The sequence below is a fragment of the Lepidochelys kempii genome, chromosome 11, assembly GCF_965140265.1.
Source record: "Lepidochelys kempii isolate rLepKem1 chromosome 11, rLepKem1.hap2, whole genome shotgun sequence".
NCBI classification, from domain to species: domain Eukaryota; kingdom Metazoa; phylum Chordata; order Testudines; family Cheloniidae; genus Lepidochelys; species Lepidochelys kempii.
The window spans coordinates 59483263-59503553 of record NC_133266.1 but is presented as its reverse complement, the minus strand read 5'-3'; the positions used below and the strand labels follow the sequence as shown (position 1 = coordinate 59503553).

Here is a 20291-nt window from a genome sequence, read left to right as displayed (position 1 = left end):
CGAGGTGATTGGTTAGAGAAGTTTAGGTTGTATCACCTTAAAGGTCTAAAAATGTTGCTCCTTAGATGGAGCTACTATTCTTAACTGATGGTCACAATCAGTGCTTCAAACATTAAGATAACTTCCACATATGCTCCTCTTTTGGGCACTGCAAAAAATATTTCTCCAAAGCCCAGAAAAGAACAAGATTTCTCTCAGCTCCCTTTACGATTCCTGATCCATTTCTAGACCACTCAGCCAAATGAAAAAGTCAGCATCCTGCTAGTTCACGTAGACTTTCTTCTTTCTAATTCCTGGCCCTGGGCTTGCTGGTAGGGAGGGATAAGGCTAATAAAGGTCTGAGTTAATAGTTGTCAGAAGGTGCTGAAGGCTTTAAGTCCCGCAAAGAACCTTTCTAAGATTTTTCTAAATTACTCCCTTATTTGCTGGTATTAATTCTTCTAATTTTAGAGGGCTTCCATACCTGGGTGTCTCTGGGAACCTAACAAAATATCATTTAAAAACATAACTGGAAGAAAGGCTCCATGGAATAAATTCCAGAGGGAAACTTCCTTTAGATACATGGACCTGGAATTGTGCAAGCTTTGACTTGGTGTAGTGGCTTGCGCTGGTTGAAGAAATGAAGATAAGTTACACAGCCTCAGGTGTGAAATGGTGTGCTGCTCAAAACCATAACAAAACAACCTACCATGAAGGCTCCTATGCTGCGCATTGATGTTCCCTGTGCTCCTGCTGCCTTTTGAGTTTTTCTTCTTGTCCATTCCTTCACCTGAATTCAGTTATCAATGAAAAAAGGAAATTTGATTTTGCCACTGTGGCAGAACATACTTTGTACTCATTAGTTTTTGAACTCCCCCTGCTTTTCACAACAGGTTACAAATACTACTTACCCACAGTGATCTGTTGACATCAACAATTGCATCAATGCATGGAGAGAAGGAAACAAAAGGCAGACAGTGCCTTGCAATACATGGAGCAGGAGAATCAATCTTTTCCAAAGGCAGCCCCAAAACCAAGACAGTTTTGAGCCTCTAAAAAGGAATTACAATTGAAGATTTAAAACTCCCTTAAAAGGTAGCGGATGTAACCTTTTAATGGCCATGTTAGGATTTTGAATACTGCAAAGTCTGGAAATGATGGTACATAACCATTTGTTTTTAATAGAAATAAAATATGAGATGAATACGACTTATACATTTTAATGTAACTACTATCTGACCTTGACTTGCAGGGTATCCAAATGGCTCGGACACACGATCTAAAAGCCTATATTATATTCATCAAGCCACCTAGTATGAGCTGCATGAGACAGTCTCGGAAAAACGCCAGGGTCATTACAGACTATTATGTGAACATGAAATTCAAGGTGAGTTTCAGAGAATGAAGGTGGTGCAACAGTGATGGTTCAGTCAGAAACTGCCACATTCCTATATTGTATTAATGGTTTAAAGGACCCTCATGTCTTTGGTCTGAAATAAATCAGATCTGATAACATTCAGCATGTTGTGAAGCCCCTCTCTCTTCCTGGTGTTTTGGAGTGGAAGTGGAGAACAGAGGGCTGGGAATTGTGCCCTGGGGTTGGGATATGTGGCTAGAGTGGGTTTCTTTGGAGGAAGTCTGATTTCTGTATTTATATTTGCATTATTTGGTTTGTTTTTATAATATATAGCCAAGGTGCCTAGATCTCTGGGTAGGCACTTCCATGTCGTTTAAAGTTAAATATGTGGAACCCTCTTCCTTCAGTGTTGTCATAGAGTCCCTTTTCCTATAGACATCCGCTATAGATATTTCAAAACAAAAGCACAGTGGTTGTGTTCTGCATGTGATGCATTCCTACCTATATTACAGTAAAATTATAGATGCCTTACTTTGTCTAGACACTTAACAAAAATTAAACAGGATTAAAAAAAAAGTCAAACTTTTTTCTATAACTTTTAGTCTTCAATTTGACCTTCATTGTCTAGCACTGTATGTTTTAAAATTTTAGATTTCTGATGACTTCCTAGACTCCCTTTTCCTTCATTTTGTCTGTGGGAGGTGATCATAATTACATAACTAAAAACATGGAATTTGGGGAAATATTGCTGACAAACTGAAATACAGATTAGGAACATAGGTGTGGCAAAACTGATCGGACCTCTGGTCTATCACATCTGGATTCTGCCTGTAGCATTAGCCAGTACAGTGATACTTCAGAGGCAAATAACAGCACCCTCACCTCATCTAGGCAACTGTGCAATGCAGCATGTGGGGTAGAGGAAGACTTCTTGTGAACCATGTAAGCCATCAGTCATGCTCCAAAGGTTTAGAATTGATTACCATTGTAATGGCATGCCTATCTTACAGTTGTTATAGGTTATAAGTCAGAATAATTTCCGTTTGTGTTAACATTTACAGACAGGAATCATCCTCAGCTGATGTAAATTGGCATGGCTTCATTGAAGTCACTAGAACTTCGCCAATTTACACTAGCTGAGGATCTGGCCCATGGTGTGGTTTTCCAAATCGTCCCTACCCTGAAAAGACATACAAAATAACTGATCCTGGAAGCCCCGTGGAACTTGCAATGACTTCAGTCAGAGCTTCTGCTTGCAGATGGTTTGCAGGATTGAGTCCCACTGGAAATTATATGCAAGAACTCCCTCTTATTCTCAAACGAATATCAAATGATCATATTTTAATACAAGGGAGCTTATTCCAAGAAGCATGAGGTTTATAATGGGACACGCATGCAAATGGTTTGGAGTTGACATATAGAAACTAAGTTTTCTGAAGGGATGTCTGCAACACTTTCAGGGGGAACCATGGCAGAATAGAAGGTCTTTATTTATAATAATATTACTTTGTATTTCTATGCCCCCTTTTATATGAGGATCTCAAAGTGTTTTATGAACATCAGTGAATTAACCCTTACAACCTCCCTGTGAGGTAAGGAAGTAGTAGTATCCTTTATTTTACAAATTGAAAACTTAAGCACAGACGGGCTAAGTGTCTTGCCCAAGGTCACATACTGAGTCAATGGTAGAGCTGGGAAGAGAAATCAAATCTCCTGGCTCCCAGTTCTGTCATCTAGCCACTAACCTCCAGTTCCTCTTTGGAAGAGTAGAAAGTGAAAACTTGGATAAACCTATTCCCATCCAAAAGTGTCTCACATGAAACTATAATGTTCTATAGGTCTGTACTGTCTCTTACAGGAGGAAGACTTGCAGGAGATGGAGGACTGTGCTAAGAAAATGGAAGCTCAGTTTGGTCAATTCTTTGATCAAGTGATTGTAAATGACAACTTACAAGAGGCCTGTGTGCAGCTGCTGTCTGCAGTCCATCAGGCACAGGATGATCCCCAGTGGGTCCCTGCTACATGGATTTGTTCAGATACTCAGCCATAATTCTGAGAAGCAGGCAGCTTCACAAAGATTATATCTTATGTTTTACCTCCAGAATAATCCTGTCAGGATTGTAAGAATATATCTTTGTGTGGAGAGAGTTTGGAGGGGGATTAGGAAAAAAGCTATAATGAGATAATCATACTGTCTTCATTGTAGTTCTTACTGCAACATGTGATGCTTAACATCAATTTTGTACCAAAAATGTGCTGTAGTATCTCAGAATTACAAAAATAAAAGATCTGTTTTCTTGCATGTACTTGTGTGGTCTAATCATACCTGAGTTAAAGAAAAAGTGCTTCCCATACTTCCTTTTTGTTAGAGCCTTCTTCATTTTTATGATGCTTGTGTATTCCCAAAGGATAATCCCCCATGGTTTTATCAAGATGTAGCAAGTTTGGAGTATGCTTAGTAGGTTGACTTGATGCACCAGGGGAGAGTGCTTTATAAATGTATTATTCTGCTGCTTGCTTCTGTCTCAAACAAGTTTCTTAACTGATGTTTCTTTTTAAATTAGGTTTAATGCCATTCACAACACAAATGACTCCAGAACTCACATTCACCTTTAAAATAAAATTGACTTTATTTTAATTTTTTTACAGCTATTAAATGCTGACAGATATCATCTTTGTAAAGACACATCACTAAATGTAATGATGATCTAGTCCATAGCAGGTTAGCAGAAGCAATTTACAAGAGCAGGTTTATCAGTCTAGAAGCAGTTAAGTGCCTGATACTGCAAATGCTTATTCACATGACTAGTCTAACTGAAGTCAAATCAGTGAAGTTACTCATGTGCCTAAGTGTAAGAGAGCATCCTTGGGTTCTGAGTCCTTTGGTTGCAAGGGTTCCCAAACACAGCAGTAAATAAGAATGGCAGATGATGATGTGCACAACTGATTGATGGCAGCACCCTGCTTCTGGTCCAGGATTTAGAAATGAGATGCACCATCAAAAGGAGGACAGCTGCTGGTAACTCTAACTCCTGACTCCCTTTGGTGCATCTTGGCTTATACTAGTAATCCACTGTTGTCCACTAGAAGCAAATGTGTATTTATGATGTCTGATAATGAACAGGTTTGTGTAATATACTAAAGAATAATGGTATCTTTAGAACTGAATCCTCTCTCGTCCTAGTTTATGTAGAAGTATAACACTATAAACTCCATCAAGTACTTACTTGCATTTGGTTACTCTGCACTCCTCTCTCATCCTAACCAGTATAACTGAAACATGTTGCAAGGTCAATTGGGTAAACTGGTAAAAACTTCCTTTTCCTGGGTCATTTTTAATTTCTGTAAAACAGAACAATTAGAGGTTTAAAGCATTTAGCAAAAAAGTTTTATTTTCAAAGCTAGGGAAAGCAAGAGTGCAGAGCTCAGTGTCCAGTGCCTTATGCACCTGAGTTTTCTACTGTACGTGTTGCACTAGTCATTCACCATTACAGGAAATAAGTAACGCAAATGTTAAGGCTATGTATGTGGGTTTCTTAAGTCTAATAGAAAAGATTCTGGGTTTTCCCTTCGCACAATTCTTACACCTACTGACTGCTCTAGCTAAAAATTACAATACACAATAAACCCAGGTAATACACTTCCAGTTGAGTGCACTTTTAGAGATTGGTATCTTATACCAGCTATTGACTATTCATGTGCCAATACATAACTACTCTGGACAAGTGTGTAAAGTACACGTCAGGACAGTATAAAGGAATAGGTTCCTTCCAGTTCTTTCCCTCCCTACTACCAGCAAACTGAAGAGAACCTGGTGATGGTTTCTCTCTCCTTCTGAAACACTATGCCGTGTTCATGTGTAGGTGTGTTTCCCAACAATCAGTTCCTTTGATCACAGGGCAGCTTGGGCATTAGTGTTATGGTCTTCCTGTCTTTTTTCTACATTTGATTTGCTGTAAGAGCTTTTAAAATGCAATCTTTGGTCTCTCATAATTGCCAGTCAAGGCTGTTTTAAAAACACAAAACAAAAAACGTGCACATTTAAAAGTGGTGATATTAAAAGCATATTTTAATGCAATGGTAGAGTTGGAAAATAGTTGTATTTGACAAGCCACACAGAGCTCTTTCACACCATCCTGGTGGCTCTTGTATTTTGCCCTTTTAAGAGTATGTGTTCAGTCATTGAACAGAGAGCCTAGTTTAGATAGTGGGAGTTTTGTTTAGATTTTTCTTAGAATTGTGCAAATCCATATATTTTGTTTTTCTTAGTCTGGATTCCTCTTGCTAGTTCCATTTTTTTCTGTGATACTGTACTTATTTCTGTACTTATATTATTTCCTCCCCTTCAGAGCCTGAGTGCACAAACCCCCACGTTCCTTCTGATTCTTCCTGTCCAGGACTGCAGAGGAACCTTGAATTGGCGGGGGGGCATCACAAATGAACAACATGAGCTAACTCCATTGGTAAACGAGCAAAGGCTCCAAGGATGGCCATGCAAAGTACTATTGCAGGGCCCTGCTGTTCATCGTTGTGTTCTTTTTGAGGCTTCTTCCCCAGCCCTCCCCCTCCCCCACGGTCCACTTTAAACAAAACATTACAAGATGCACTTAAAAGTGAGGTTCCCTGTCGTCACCAGGGAGAGATGCTCCAGCAAAGGTTGCAGACCGCAGCCCCATGGGGCGCAAGGGCCGCCGGGGCGGAGCCCTAACTGCAGATCCCGCTTGTAAGGAGAGGGGGCTGCCCGCTCGGGCCTGCTTGACGCCCACACCCTACAGTGTCTGACACAAGGGCCGGAGGAGGGGGAGCCGGCTAGGGGCGATGGCTGCGTGACCCAGCAGCTGGGGGCCTGGGCGCTACCCCCGGCGCTCTTGGCCTCGGATTGCGGAGCCCCCGCCAACCCCGCCTAGCCCAGAGGCAGGAGGGATGAGCCAAAAGCGGCCTCGCCCCGAGCTGGAGGGGGGGCTCCAGCTACTACACCAGGCCGCCCCCCCCCCGAGCTCGCCATCCTCTCCCCGGGGGCCGCAGCCACACGTACGCTCCAGCCCCCGCCTCACGCAGCGCGGGCTCCAGCCCGGCCGGGGTGGTCCCTGCTGGGGGGGCGGGCCCGCCCGCGCCTTGCTGTGCAGCCCGGGCCCGGGCCGAGCCTGGGGGGGGCGTTAACCTCTAGGCCCGCAGCCTCCTCGCTGAGCCCCTGGTGGCCGCCCGGAAATCCCTGCCCGGCAGCACCCTCCCCTTCCCCCGCGGCTCCAGCGTCTCGGCGACGGGCGCGCTGGGCTGTGGAGCCGGCCGCGAGCTCCAGGCAAGGCGCGGCATGGAGCCCCCGCAGCAGGGAGCCCGCCAGGTGAGGGGCCTGGGCAGGTTGCCGCGGCGAGAGGAGGGGAAATGCGGGGTGGCTCCCTTACCGGGGGAATGTGTTGGGGGTTGGAGGTGGGGAGCAGGGAGTGTGGGGAGAGGGCATGTAGGAGGGAGTGGGGGGGTTGCAGGTGGGGAGAAGCTCCCTTATGGGGGAATGTGTTGGGGGTTGGAGGTAGGGTGAGGCTTCCTCATGGGGGTCGTGTGTAGGTGGAGAGGGAGAGTGTGTGGGGGAGGGTTGCAGGTTGGGGAAGGGGTGTGGGGGGGAAAGCTCCCTCATGGGGGGAGGGTGCAGGATGGGGCTCTTAGAGTTATTTTTGAGATTTACAGCCTCTTCCTCTCAGATTGGAGGCAGGGGTTTTGACATCTCCCTGCTAGTGGCCCCCCTTCAGCTCCAGTTCGGTGTGTAACACAGATGGATGGCTATATGGAGGCTTTTAATCCTGCTGAGCTTTCTGAGGCCCCCAACCTGACCTGCATTTTCAGCTGTGCTAAGTAACTGTGTTGAATATGGATTCTGCTACCTCGGTTGTGCAGATGGGACCCAGATCTTGATTAAAAGCTGTAGTTTAAGAACTGTTCATGGTACAGACCAATCTTGAAAAGTCTTTTCTTCAAAAGCCCTTTCAGTAAAGTTCTGTGCCCCATCTGAGCTGGCCAACACGGCCACGTCAGGAGATTGTAGCTTTAAAAGCAGTGCTTAAAATCAGTTTGCTGAAATAACTGAGCAGGCAGCGTGTTTTGCAATTGCATCTTAGTTGTAGCAATATTGGGAGCCCTCGCATAGACCAAGCTCCTGTGGCCACCAACTTTTTTAACAGTGTTGTTAACCCTCCTCAGACCTACATAATACAGTACTGTATTAAGAATGCTAGTGCTTGTGGGAGCGTTGTTTACACTGGTGCTGTTGCTGTTGGAGTTCACCAGTGTTAACAATTGTGGGCTTTTTTTGCCCCCCCCCCCCATATAGACCAAAAAGAGTGACTTTTTCCAAGGGGACATATTAACCCCCTTTATTGATCAAATAACTAGCAATGTCTTGTACATGAACATGATCATGGTCTCGTGCAAATGGCAGCCAGGAATTTCTGATCCCTGTTCTGTTGTGGGCTTGGGCAAGCAAGTCTCTCTTACTGCCTTGGTTTCCTTATCCTTATAATAAATATGCTTATATCATAGGGTTTTTAAATCAGTGTAATGTGTTTTGAAGATGTAAAGAGCTATAAAAATAAGAATGGTCTAAATCTCAGGACTTGCAGTACCTACACTCCTCAGAACCACTGGTTTAAATCCTGGCAGTGCTGACTTAGCCCGTTATGCTTCTGTGGCAAATAAATTCAGTTCAGTGCAATTTAGCCTGGGTCACGTTTGGATAGGGTGACCAGATGTCCCGATATTTAACCCTTTGTCCCGCATCCCGATCAATGTAAGCATGGGTAAGAATTACTCTTGTGAGTAAAGGGTCATGGGATCTTGTATTTCTTTAATTGCAAGCAGCATTAAGACCTACTGCTGTTCCATTTGGAAAGTTGATGGCAAAATTCCCATAGACTTAAATAAGAGCAATATCAGGGACAACAAGGTTCATGTCTAGCTAATCCTGTCTATCAGAAGCTTATTTTTGTGCAGAGTAAGCTGAGGTGAGAGTCAACACTGTCGGGTTTAGGAAGCTGTTCAGTGTCTCTCTCAAGGACTGATTTTGAATGGTATGGGGAAGAAACAAGTGGTGAGTTCAGTTCTAGCAAGCCTTTAATTACATTATCTGTGTAATTTTTAATTGAAATAAAGTCTTCGGAGCATGTGGATTTTTCCTTTGTCCCGTTTACTTATTTAATATAAAATCTGAATCTAAGCTGCCTCATTTTTTCTAGGTGAGAAACATTTATCAGGTGTGTGAGCTATGCTTCAGCTAGTCTGTTAACAAGAGGTTTTATTATTTTGTAGTTTTAATTTTGTTTTGACCTTATGGTCAAAATAATTTGAAAAGGTTGTGTTTTCTTGCACATTTTATCATGTTAGACTGTTCTATCTCTAAATTTATAATTTCACTAGTAAAGTACCTGCAACTCTTCATATCTGCAAATATGTTGATATTAAATGTCTAATTTTTGGCAGTGTTTTTGTAGATAATATTTTCAACAACTGATTGGAGTGATGAATTAACTTTCCTGTTTGTGTAGTTTATTATAAGAGAAGTAAAAATATTTAAAGAGAACAGCTACATATGCTTCTGAGATGTCTATAGTATCTCTCTAAAATCCAGCACACATCTGAATTTAGGCATTGACATCAAATTTGTATCATATACTACTTTACATTTCTACATAGTACCTTCCATCCAAGGATCTCAATGCACTTGTGTACATATGCATATGTATGTTATGTTCAGAATCGCCTATCAGAAGTTTTAATATTTGTTGGATGTGTCAGTCATGCTTGGAATTAGCTTGTTTCTGTGAAATGGCTTAGCAAGGGTTTAGAAGGGAGATGGTTTCATAACATACTAATGGAAGATTTTTTTATTTCAGTGCCCACCCCGTGCCCTTCCCCCAGTTCCAAGGTAAAATTAGCTGATTATATGAAATATGGTAATTTTTGTGCCCTGGAATGTACTTGAAAGTTGTGAAATTAAGAAAAATGAACTCAACAAAAATCTCATAGAGCTCTCACTGACTTTAGTGACATTTTGCTAAGTGTCTTAAAGAGACAAATATGCTTTCAATTCTGTGCTGAACAAAGTTTAAAATAAAATCAAACTTGCATTTGTGAAGCTAGGGTGAAGGCTGTGTCAGCAGTTTCATTATAAACCTAGCTTTATTTCAGTTTTGTATTTCACCACAAAAAATTGCAATAGACTAACATTTTTATAGGTTTCAGAGTAACAGCCGTGTTAGTCTGTATTCGCAAAAAGAAAAGGAATACTTGTGGCACCTTAGAGACTAACCAATTTATTTAAGCATAAGCTTTCGTGAGCTACAGCTCACATCATCGGATGCATACTGTGGAAAGTACAGAAGATCTTTTTATACACACAAACCATGAAAAAATGGGTGTTTACCACTACAAAAGGTTTTCTCTCCCCCCCACCCCACTCTCCTGCTGGTAATAGCTTATCTAAAGTGATCACTCTCCTTACAATGTGTATGATAATCAAGGTGGGCCATTTCCAGCACAAATCCAGGGTTTAACAAGAACGTCCGGGGGGGGAGGGAGTACGAAAAAACAAGGGGAAATAGGTTACCTTGCATAATGACTTAGCCACTCCCAGTCTCTATTCAAGCCTAAGTTAATTGCATCCAATTTGCAAATGAATTCCAATTCAACCGTCTCTCGCTGGAGTCTGGATTTGAAGTTTTTCTGTTGTAATATCGGAACTTTCATGTCTGTAATCGCGTGACCAGAGAGATTGAAGGGTTCTCCGACTGGTTTATGAATGTTATAATTCTTGACATCTGATTTGTGTCCTTTTATTCTTTTACATAGAGACTGTCCAGTTGGACCAATGTACATGGCAGAGGGGCACTGCTGGCACATGATGGCATATATCACATTGGTAGATGTGCAGGTGAACGAGCCTCTGATAGTGTGGCTGATGTTATTAGGCCCTGTGATGGTGTCCCCTGAATAGATATGTGGGCACAGTTGGCAACGGACTTTTTTGCAAGGATAGGTTCCTGAGTTAGTGGTTCTGTTGTGTGGTATGTGGTTGCTGGTGAGTATTTGCTTCAGGTTGGGGGGTTGTCTGTAGGCAAGGACTGGCCTGTCTCCCAAGATTTGTGAGAGTGTTGGGTCATCCTTCAGGATAGGTTGTAGATCCTTAATAATGCGTTGGAGGGGTTTTAGTTGGGGGCTGAAGGTGACGGCTAGTGGCATTCTGTTATTTTCTTTGTTAGGCCTGTCCTGTAGTAGGTGACTTCTGGGAACTCTTCTGGATCTGTCAATCTGTTTCTTCACTTCTGCAGGTGGGTATTGTAGTTGTAAGAATCCAACATTCCATCCCTGGATTAAACCCTGGATTTGTGCTGGAAATGGCCCACCTTGATTATCATACACATTGTAAGGAGAGTGATCACTTTAGATAAGCTATTACCAGCTTATGCTCAAATGAATTGGTTAGTCTCTAAGGTGCCACAAGTACTCCTTTTCTTTTAACATTTTTATGTAAGTTTTAGCCTAGCAGCAAATAACTTTTTTTTTATCTAATTTTTAAAAAGTACCATAAAAATGTAAGAGTTTGGGTATGTGTAACTTCCTCCTTTGACTTTCCATGGGCCTTGGGGTATAGGATGCTTGTTTTCCAATCATATAGTAGAAAAGAAATTTTGTGTTGTAAATAGATTGGGAAACCATTTACTTCATAATATCTCATTGCTTCTGTCATTTGGAGGGGAAAAATGCATCAAAGATTTTAAAAATTACTTCAGTCTCAGTAACTTTTTTATTTTCAACCCCTTGTTTTCTTTTCCTGGTCTTTGCCTCATTGTTTATTGCTGTTGAATGCTGTCTCTCATCTGTATTTTAAATTGCAAGCACTTTGGGGCAGAGACTTTTTAAAATCAACTTGGTGCCTAGCATACTTTTGAGTGTGGTATAAATAATAATATCAATGAATACCATATTGAGGCAAAATATGGAGAGGTTATGGTTCTGAGGGTTCAATGATCCATGAGCCAAGGTAGATTTTGATGATAGGAAAGAACGTTGTTATGGTCTGTTAAGTTGAAAATCCTCTTCAGTGCCTTAAGACATATGTACATAGTAGCCCATAAACGCTTTGAGGAGTCTGAATATTTTTTGTTAGCTGCTTGCTTCACTATCATATAACTTCTTCTGTTAGTTTGTGTCAGATAGTAAGACAGGTTCCAATTAAAGAGCCAGGTAAAATGAAAGTTTCAATCTCATGAACAGCTAACAAATCAATAAACTGTACATAGTCACAAGTAGCAAACAGACTGTTGTTTTGTCTATTGCTAAGCAGCCGCAATCTTGTCATATTCAAATGTTCGTAAAAAGAAATAGGGCTCAGGGGAGGTGGATGGCTTTTATGTATAAGTTCTGTGACCACATAAACCAATTGCATTGTGAGCTCTAACACAGTTCTGAGTTGTAACTAATTCAAAACTGACATTCTTGTTCCTTTTATATTCCTTTCTGATTTTTTTTTTTATTTAAATGGGAAAATCTTGGATCTGAAGTGGAAGCCAAGGTGAGTTTGTTTAGTATTAAGTGCTGTGCATTCTGTTTAACAGTTCCTGTTGACATCAGTTGAATCGTTTTTAAAGTTTTGCCTAAAAGCAGTATGCTAAGTATTATAATTTATTTATTTAGTGCTTTATGTGTACATGGGTCAAGATTTTAGAAAGTGGCTTATGCTTTTGGGTGGTCAATTGGAGACACCTTAGAGGGGCCTTATCTTCAGAGGAGAGTAACATAGCTTAGAAAAGAGGAGAGAGTCTTTAAAGTCACTCATCTGTGCAGGCCTCACCTCATGGTTGCCCTTCTCTGGACTTTTTCATTCTCTACTATATCTGTCTTGAGGTGAAGTGACCAGAATTGGACACTATGCTGTATATGAGAAATTTTTCCTATGGCGCATCATTATTATAATTTCCTGGTTTTGTTTTCGTTTTTGTTTTGTTTGTTTTTTTTAAATGCCCATCCTATGTGTTTTTTTAACACATCTTGCAGTCTGGGCAGGTTTTTTATTTCCTATTACTTCCCCACTCCTTGCTGTACTCTTCCTTCTCTTTACTGTGCTGATGGGGGTTCTCTTGTGTAAAGAGAGGGCTAGGAAATCCCAATCCTCTTCACTTCCAAAGGGATTCCCCGTTCTGGGTTGAAGTAGAGTTGTTAGAAAGAGAGCACGGATTCCTCCATAGTGTGTAACTAGTTCCTTTATTTTACATTTTACAGATGAAATTCCACTTAGTCGTCCAAAAAGAAAGAAGCCCAAAGGAAAAAATGCACTGGGTAAGAAGCTTCCAGGAGTGAAAGATATACTTGGAATGCTGGAGGAACTCTGTACTGTAGCTGATCTCCTGACAAATGCATCCTTGGATTTCATACCTACCATTCCTAACAGGGCAACTTTTAGTCTTCCCGGGTCGTTCATCTTCACTGGTTATTGTCACAGTTCAAAGCAACTGCACTTGTATTTCCCCTTCATGGTCCAACAAGGGGACCCACTTTTAGGCTTCTGACTCCCCAGCCATCACCTCTTTTGGGCCGAGACCTGTCTGTCTCTTCCTCCTGACTGGGGTTTTTCTGGGCTGCAAAGTTCTCTCCTTACACTGCAAATTCCCCAGCAAATCAGATTGCCTAAGCAGGCCTGCTTTGCTCTCTCCTCAGAGGCTATAAACATATAAGCAAGCACCTATATTCTTATGGTGAAAGCATCACAGAGAAAACGTATTAAGAAAAATAAAATAACTTACACACATGGTAATAAACTTACCAGAGATCACCCCAAACTCCAGCAATGGCTCTGGGACATGATCAGTTCTTTAAATCCCACTATGGGGTTTTTCTGTGGTTACACGTTCTTAACAGCTATTCCCTCAGAACAAGCACCCCTATGCATTGGCTAGCCTTTCCTTTATTTAGCTTGAGTCTTTGATCTTCAGAAACTATGAATAGGTAATCAATGAGACAGTGGTTCTCTTCTCAGGGTGTAGCTTCAAAAGGTTTGGTGCTGATGTGGCGATTTGCATTCCCTTTCCCCCATATATTTCCCACTTAACCCATTTAACTTTGTTGGTCATGAAAGTTCCTTCTTTTCTGTTACGTTGTTTAAGATAGTCCCTTGAAGCACCTAATGTTTCCCAGGGTTTACGTTGTCCATGTCTCTCCCCTGGAAAAGTTAGATACAATCCCACAATAATACATAAACTAGCATTTATAATGCAATGGACTCCAAAACTATTTAAATGTAATTCAATAAGATCTCCCAAAGATATTGTAGGAAATTGCCATATTTGTCACAGTTTTTATACATTGTGATTTTTTTTCTTCTGAAGCGGTATGAGTTAGAATTATAGTCTTAATACTAAAGTCATTGGGCTTTTTCCCCTCAATTCTGGTTGCTAATAAAGCAGCAGGTGCTGATACAGCATTGACAAATTCCTTGAATTTTTTTTCTTGCTATTTTTTCCCTTCCTGCTTACCTCAGTTGCTTGGGTCCTTGAGACTAGGCAGTTATCCACAGCCATGAAATGCTTTGCAAACTGATGATTTTACTAAGTGCTCTGAATTCTGAATTGACTCAACACAAATCCAAGTAAATACTACTATGCCTGTTTTTGTAATAGATTTAAATATTGTCAGGTATTCTTTAACATCTCACAGAGGAGATGGATTGTTCACAAAGTGTGTTCCACATGAATTCCACCTAGTAGCTAAACAGAGAAAGAGGAAATACAAAGTGCAGATATGCCCTGGTTGCCTTCCCAGGAAGGCTCACCCTACCATTGAACTGAATTTTTTTTCTTTTATTCTGCTTTTCAGAGGGTATCGTTCATGCAGCTGTCCGTCGGCCATCTGAGAGTAGCGAGCCTCTAACTCCTGAGGTTCAGGATGCTCCACCTCAGAGGAAACGCAAGAAGAAGAGAATGCCTCCCGGTATGTGGAGACTGACAGAAAGGATGGAAGATGGAATTAGGCTTGGCAGCATAAAATCTCGCGAGCCCACTTCTTAAATTTCTATTTCTTAAGCCATTAGAATAAGTGCATCTGCATTGTTTACAGGCCAAAGTCATCTCTAGCGTAAATCCTTGGAGTCTGTGAAAATTCACGTCAATGAAGCAGTAGGCTGAGAAATCCAACACTCAAGCGTCATGCAATTCTAGATGTTCAGGTTTCTACTGGAGTGATAACTCTTCTGTCTTGCCGTCTATGTAGTATTCTGCCATCTATGTAGTATCTTCCGTTTATCTTGTTAAATATGAGCCATATTTTATTACTGCTGCTAGGTTTTGTAATCTACACCATAAAATATATGCATATATAATGTGAATTGGGGCCAAATCAGTGTTCCAGTAGAAATTTACATTTTGGAATTTCCTGAGTTTTGAATGTTTAATTTTCCAGGGTTTCATTATTGCTAGTTTTTTAATTTGAATATTTTCTGATTTTAACAATAGAATAAATTAGAGCAATCTTGTAATATTTTTTTAGGATATTGTATTATTCAAGTAGCTATTTTCAGTCCAAAAGCAAACACGTTGAGGTGTCTGCATCTGCTAAAAGATTTAAAGACCAGTGGTGGGCCGATTTTATGTGATCATAAGAAAATAATGTAAGAACTTTGATTATTTCTTAGAGTGAAAAATAGAAAATTGCTTTTCCAATGCTGATCCCAGATTTAATATTTTTAATGAGACAAACAGCACATCAGTCTTTGCTGTGAAAGTTGCCTTTGAAACACTTAGAAGTGTTACTTTGAAAACATGTAACGCTTTAGTTTACTGGCACCATACTGCCGCACACAATCACAATTCCTAAATTGTTGAAAGTATATTAAAAGATAAATAGGTTAAAAATTGTCACAAGATTAATGGAAACATCAAATTTTGGAAGTGGAGAATTATAGATGATCCTCTATTAGCATTTTGTATTAACTGAAACTCAGAACATGGTGCTTTTTGTTCACAGTGAATGCATTATAGTTATACAAATGTCTCAGTGCATATGTTTCCTACTCTGTACTAGCCTGCAGATAGGTTATTTTTGCGGTTTATTTTAAATCTTCAGAGTCTGAGACCTCTTTCACCCAGCAGAATGTTCCCAACACATCCTTTTTTCATACTGGAAATGGCATGGATCCCCAGCCCTCTGAAGAAACAGTGATTCGTAAACATCGGAAAAAAACAAAGTGAGAATTTCTGAGGTGCATTATAATTCTTGTCACAGAATACTTATGATAATGTGTTAATATATGTTAGTATTTAAGGCCCTGATCCTGCAAAGACATGATGTCTCTGGAGCTACTCAGATTGTGTGTGTGCGGAAATGTAAGTGTGCGTGTGCGGAAATCAGATTGTGCGTGTTCGTGTGCGGAAAGGTAAGTGTGTGGAAATCTTTGCAGGGTCAGGGATTAACTTTGTTTTTTTTTAATCCGTGGTCTTAGTGAATGCTTAGAATTTAGTATTAAGAAATATTGAGGTAGATTTTGGCAATTTATTAATTTAAACATTCTTCAAATCTACACTACAATTGTGAGCATGATAGTATAAATACAATACTTAAATCACAGAATTTAAAAAATAAATCAGAATATGTAACATAGGCCATATCTGCACTAGAGTGCTTTAATGGTATAGGAATACCACTATTGCACTGGCAAAAGTGATCTTAGTGTGGATTCAGCAATACCTGCAAAGCTGTGCTTTGTACTGGTATCGTGAAACCACCTCCCACAAATAAAAGAAGCTATACCAGTAAAAGTGTGGCTAGGGACTTCAGCTAGCACAATTATTGCAGTCAGGGATCACACCTCTTCACACCCTTGACTGACATAGCTGTCTGTGCTGGTAGGAGTCTGTAGTGTAGATAGAACCTAATCATTTGATTTCTGCTTTTCTTTAACTTTCACTCTTATTTCTTAACTTTGTCAGAACATTACTTTTGCTCTTTATTTTGTCTCCACTTTCCTTCAGCTTCTGAATGTTGCTCCTTTAAAACACTTTTACTTCTCTTCCTGCCTAAGTATTTCAGTTTATTTAGCTTTTTTCTTTAACTTATTTCTTCTGCATTCTTTCTATTACAATAATCTTTTCATGTCTCTTTTTTCCCACCTGAGTGGTTTGTCATAAAACAAAAGTAAAATATTAAAACAGTTATTGGGGGTTTGCTTGATGATGGTGATTTTATACTTCCGTAAAGAAGAATTTTAGGCCCTAATCCTACAAGCAGTTGCACGCAGAAGAAACTTTATATACATGAGTATTCCATACTATTCAAACCAGTAAAATTAGGTGTGTACTTAAGTGTTTACAGTATTAGAGCATTAGTCTTTAAAGCTTTTGACGTTGTTCTTTTTCTCTCCACATATCCTGTGATGATAGGAGGACTCGGCCAGCAGAAATACGATGCTCCAATGAACTGGGAGTGGAGGAAGAGGACATTATTGAAGATGAACAAACAAAAAGTCCAGATCAGCAGCTTGTGTTTGCTGCTCCCACTGGTGCTAGCCAGCCTGTGAGCAAGGTGTTTGTTGAAAAAAATCGTAAGTAATTTCTTATTCTTTTAACTTCAGACATTTTAATAATAATGAAAAAGTTAATGCTGTCCTGTTAAAAAAGAGAAGTTGTCCAAATGTATTTTTCTGCAGAAATAGTCACAACATTAAAACCACCTGAGCATGTGGCCTTATGTATATTTTTAAAGTTATCAAATTTCTGCATATGTGTAATTTGACTTAAAATATATCATTGTGTACTCCTGAAGGAGAGCATTCTTTCTGAAAATGTCACGCTCCCCGAAGTTAAATTAATGGAAAGCAAGAATTACTCTTGCACTCATCTTGATGCGAGACCCGCAAGCACTAGTTTTTTAATCACACAGTTAACTGATCCCCCGGCTCAGAGCAAGTCTAGCTGATGGAGCTTTATCTAACTAGTATTTTCAGTGTTGCTACCCTAGTGAGAAATTTTAGGGAAAACATACTATAGGAAGGCCCGTATGTTCATATACTTTTTGAATACAAAGGAAGAGGCATGAAAGAGGTTTTTATGGGAGACAAAATGGGATGCTAAAGCATTTTTCTTTTAAGTGAAAACTGTAGTTGTTCTGAAGCTATTATTGAAACCAGGTATGTTTTGGGGTCTTGGTAACAGTTAGGGAACATAAGAGCCAAAATGTTTTAAAGTCTTCCTCCCTGTGCAGCACTCAGTATTGCAAGGACTTCATCCTGATTGAGATTTCTAAAGTCTGATCTGCACTAGAAGGTTTTACTGGCAAAACTGTATTCAGCATAGCTCTGCATGAATCCACACTAAAAACTGAGTCCAGCCAACAAACCCCTGAACTTTTGCTGGCAAAATTAAACCAGTTCACCAAGTGACATAACGCCTCTATCAGTATAGTTGTGCAATCAAATTGCCTGTGAGGAGACAGAAATACCTGTACCAGCAAATGCAGTCCTCCAGCAACAAGCCCACAGTGCAGCTGTCCCAGCAGCAGTGACCTCTCTGGTCAACTTTTTGAACTCTGCTGCACAGGGCTTGCAGTGACTGGAAGCCTGTCTCCCATTTAAATTTGCCAGCATGTTTTGGAAATACTTAACCTGCCTGCCACCTTTGCAAGCGCTCTTGTACCAGCATGATTCCAGCTAAACCTTATGCTGCTACCTGGTCCAGGAAAGAGGTCCTGGATTTCTTCAGTCTGTGAAGTGGATGGAGTTGTACAGGCACAGGTGTGGATTCCCACAGGAATCAAGATGTATATACTGATATTGCAAAGGAGATTCAGAAGCAGGGGGACACAGCAAGGATGAGGGCCTATGCCAGGCAAAGGGGAAGGAGCTGCAGTAGGCTTACAGAAGAAAAAGGAAGGCAACAAAAAGTCTGGTACTTCCCCTCAAGAGTCATGGATTTTTACATAAAAGTGCATTCTTGTTGGTTGTTATAACCTTAATACATATTCTTCACAACTCAGAGATAGATGTAGGTTTCATTTTTAGAAGGTACACACTATACATTTTTAAAGTGATTTATTTTGAAAACTTTTCAGATTAGTTTTACAGCTATATCAGAAAATGAATGATTGTTTTTTTCATTTACCACACGTAATTGAAGCAGATAGTTCACCTCCCAATGACTTCATAAATATCTCCAGTTCAACAGATTAATCATTAATATTTGGAGGATTTTCTTGCCATGCTGTATTAGGAGGAGAACATCACCAGACAGATGTTTAAATTGTTTTATTTAACTAAAACAACAACGTTATGTATTCTGGATTGTTTTATTCAACAGCAAACTTATAATATTTTAACAAAACAAACATATGAATTTTTGAATTTAGTTAAACATTCAAGTTTTTAAAAATCAGGTTTGTTTTTGTTAAAATTGTTTTAACTCAAATAGTTAAATGAAATATTTTAAAAACAAAAACTAAATTGATTATGTCAGCCAGGTCAACATGAGAAACTTTAAATATTGGCTTCTACAGCTTACTCAGTCATCTTCACCTTCATTTTCCTGTTTATTCATAATCTAGAAAAGAAAAACAAGCTTTCTTGCTTTTTCAGGTCCCAAATGATTTCTCAATTTGGAATGAATTAGTCCAAAGGAAGAAAATATTCTTTCTACACGGGTAGTAGAAGCTACTGCTGTTAAAAGTGAGATTATCACTTCAACAGTCTCTGAATCCAGGTTCTTAAGTGACTTCCACCAGTTCACTGGTGTGACTTTCTTTAAAACATCATCAGCAAACATATATTTCTTGAATGGTTCTTATTCCCAACCTGGGTCTCTCTTACGGCCTGTTGCCATTATAGGTTTTCTCTTCTAGTGAGAGAATGGTATGGTAGATCTCAAATCAATGAAGGCTACACTCAGAAAGACCTCAAGACTTCTGGAATATGCTGCTCAAATAGTTTCACTTTTGTTTCTACTGCCTGTCCCTCCCTTCTCACATTTATCTCCAGATTTCATCTCCATGTCCAGATCTGTTCCGCCCCCAACAATCTTCTATTCATTGAACTTTATGAAACTTTGCACTTTTAGAGAGAGGTAAGGGATTGACTGTGTACACAAATTTGCAGAGGGACAATAGGGTTGAGGTCTGTTATTTCTCACCTCTATATATTTATTTATTTATTTATTTTATTTAAAAACATTTTTGCTGTTAACAAGCATGTTATCTCTGGCAACACAAATCCACAGTTTGAGAACTGCAAAACAAAGCATCTCTGATGGTATCTTCTAGACTAAGCACTGGGTCCCATTGGGTAGATAAAAAGATTAACCTAAATAATCTATACAGAAGCCCCTGGAACCCCATAAGATTGGGTCCCTATTTCATGAACTATTGAAACTCATTTACAAAATTTTTCTTAACCATTACATGAATATATTGTTTCATACTATAGAATTAGAATTTGTAATCCCTATTCCATGATGAGATACATAGCTCAAAGATATCATAATTAAAACGATCTTTAGATAGGTTTTTTCCTCTAAAAGCATTTTATCAAAAAAATCGGATTTAAATAAAAAAAATCTTTTTTTTTATTTAAAAAATAATTCATTGATATTTATCCACCTTGTGTGGAGCTCAATGCCATGTAGAGCATCCACAAGCAACCCACCAGTGACAGAAGGCACTTTGCAAGTTCCAGAGCAGGGCACCCTGGAACTGCAGACCAAGTAGGAGCTTGCTGAGGAGGGGGATGTGGATGATGCAAGTCTGACACCAGGACCTCTTTGAGACCCAGCTGAACCTAGAGAGAGAACTAATTATTGAAGAAGGGGGCAACCTGTAGGTGTAATTTACTGTCCCTGTTAATGCATGCCATTTTTTTACTTTCTCCAGGGCCCACTGGGGAGGGGAGGTCACCATCTTCTCCCCCGTCAAATTGGCAGCCGACTGTGCAAGGGCAGGG

The 20291-nt window shown here is 40.0% G+C and overlaps 2 protein-coding genes across 4 annotated transcripts in view; both read left to right on the top strand.

Moving 5' to 3' along the window:
* The window catches only part of MPP4 (MAGUK p55 scaffold protein 4), a 57453-nt gene extending 53864 nt beyond the window's left edge, over nucleotides 1–3589 (top strand). The window contains exons 18-19 of the mRNA XM_073306434.1: nucleotides 1232–1366; nucleotides 3195–3589. Of these exons, the coding sequence (XP_073162535.1) occupies nucleotides 1232–1366; nucleotides 3195–3386 (327 nt within the window). The 3' untranslated portion in view covers nucleotides 3387–3589. The remainder of the gene's footprint in view (nucleotides 1–1231; nucleotides 1367–3194) is intronic.
* Nucleotides 3590–6563: 2974 nt separating this feature from the next.
* The window catches only part of TMEM237 (transmembrane protein 237), a 30015-nt gene continuing 16287 nt past the window's right edge, over nucleotides 6564–20291 (top strand). The window contains exons 1-7 of one of the 3 annotated variants that reach the window (XM_073306437.1): nucleotides 6564–6677; nucleotides 9217–9248; nucleotides 11884–11894; nucleotides 12602–12658; nucleotides 14192–14305; nucleotides 15437–15557; nucleotides 16750–16910. In XM_073306437.1, the coding sequence (XP_073162538.1) occupies nucleotides 6648–6677; nucleotides 9217–9248; nucleotides 11884–11894; nucleotides 12602–12658; nucleotides 14192–14305; nucleotides 15437–15557; nucleotides 16750–16910 (526 nt within the window). In that variant the 5' untranslated portion in view covers nucleotides 6564–6647. Of the gene's footprint in view, nucleotides 6678–7032; nucleotides 8415–9216; nucleotides 9249–11883; nucleotides 11895–12601; nucleotides 12659–14191; nucleotides 14306–15436; nucleotides 15558–16749; nucleotides 16911–20291 lie in introns of those variants that run through there. The other 2 variants (XM_073306436.1, XM_073306435.1) reach the window with 2 other exon arrangements.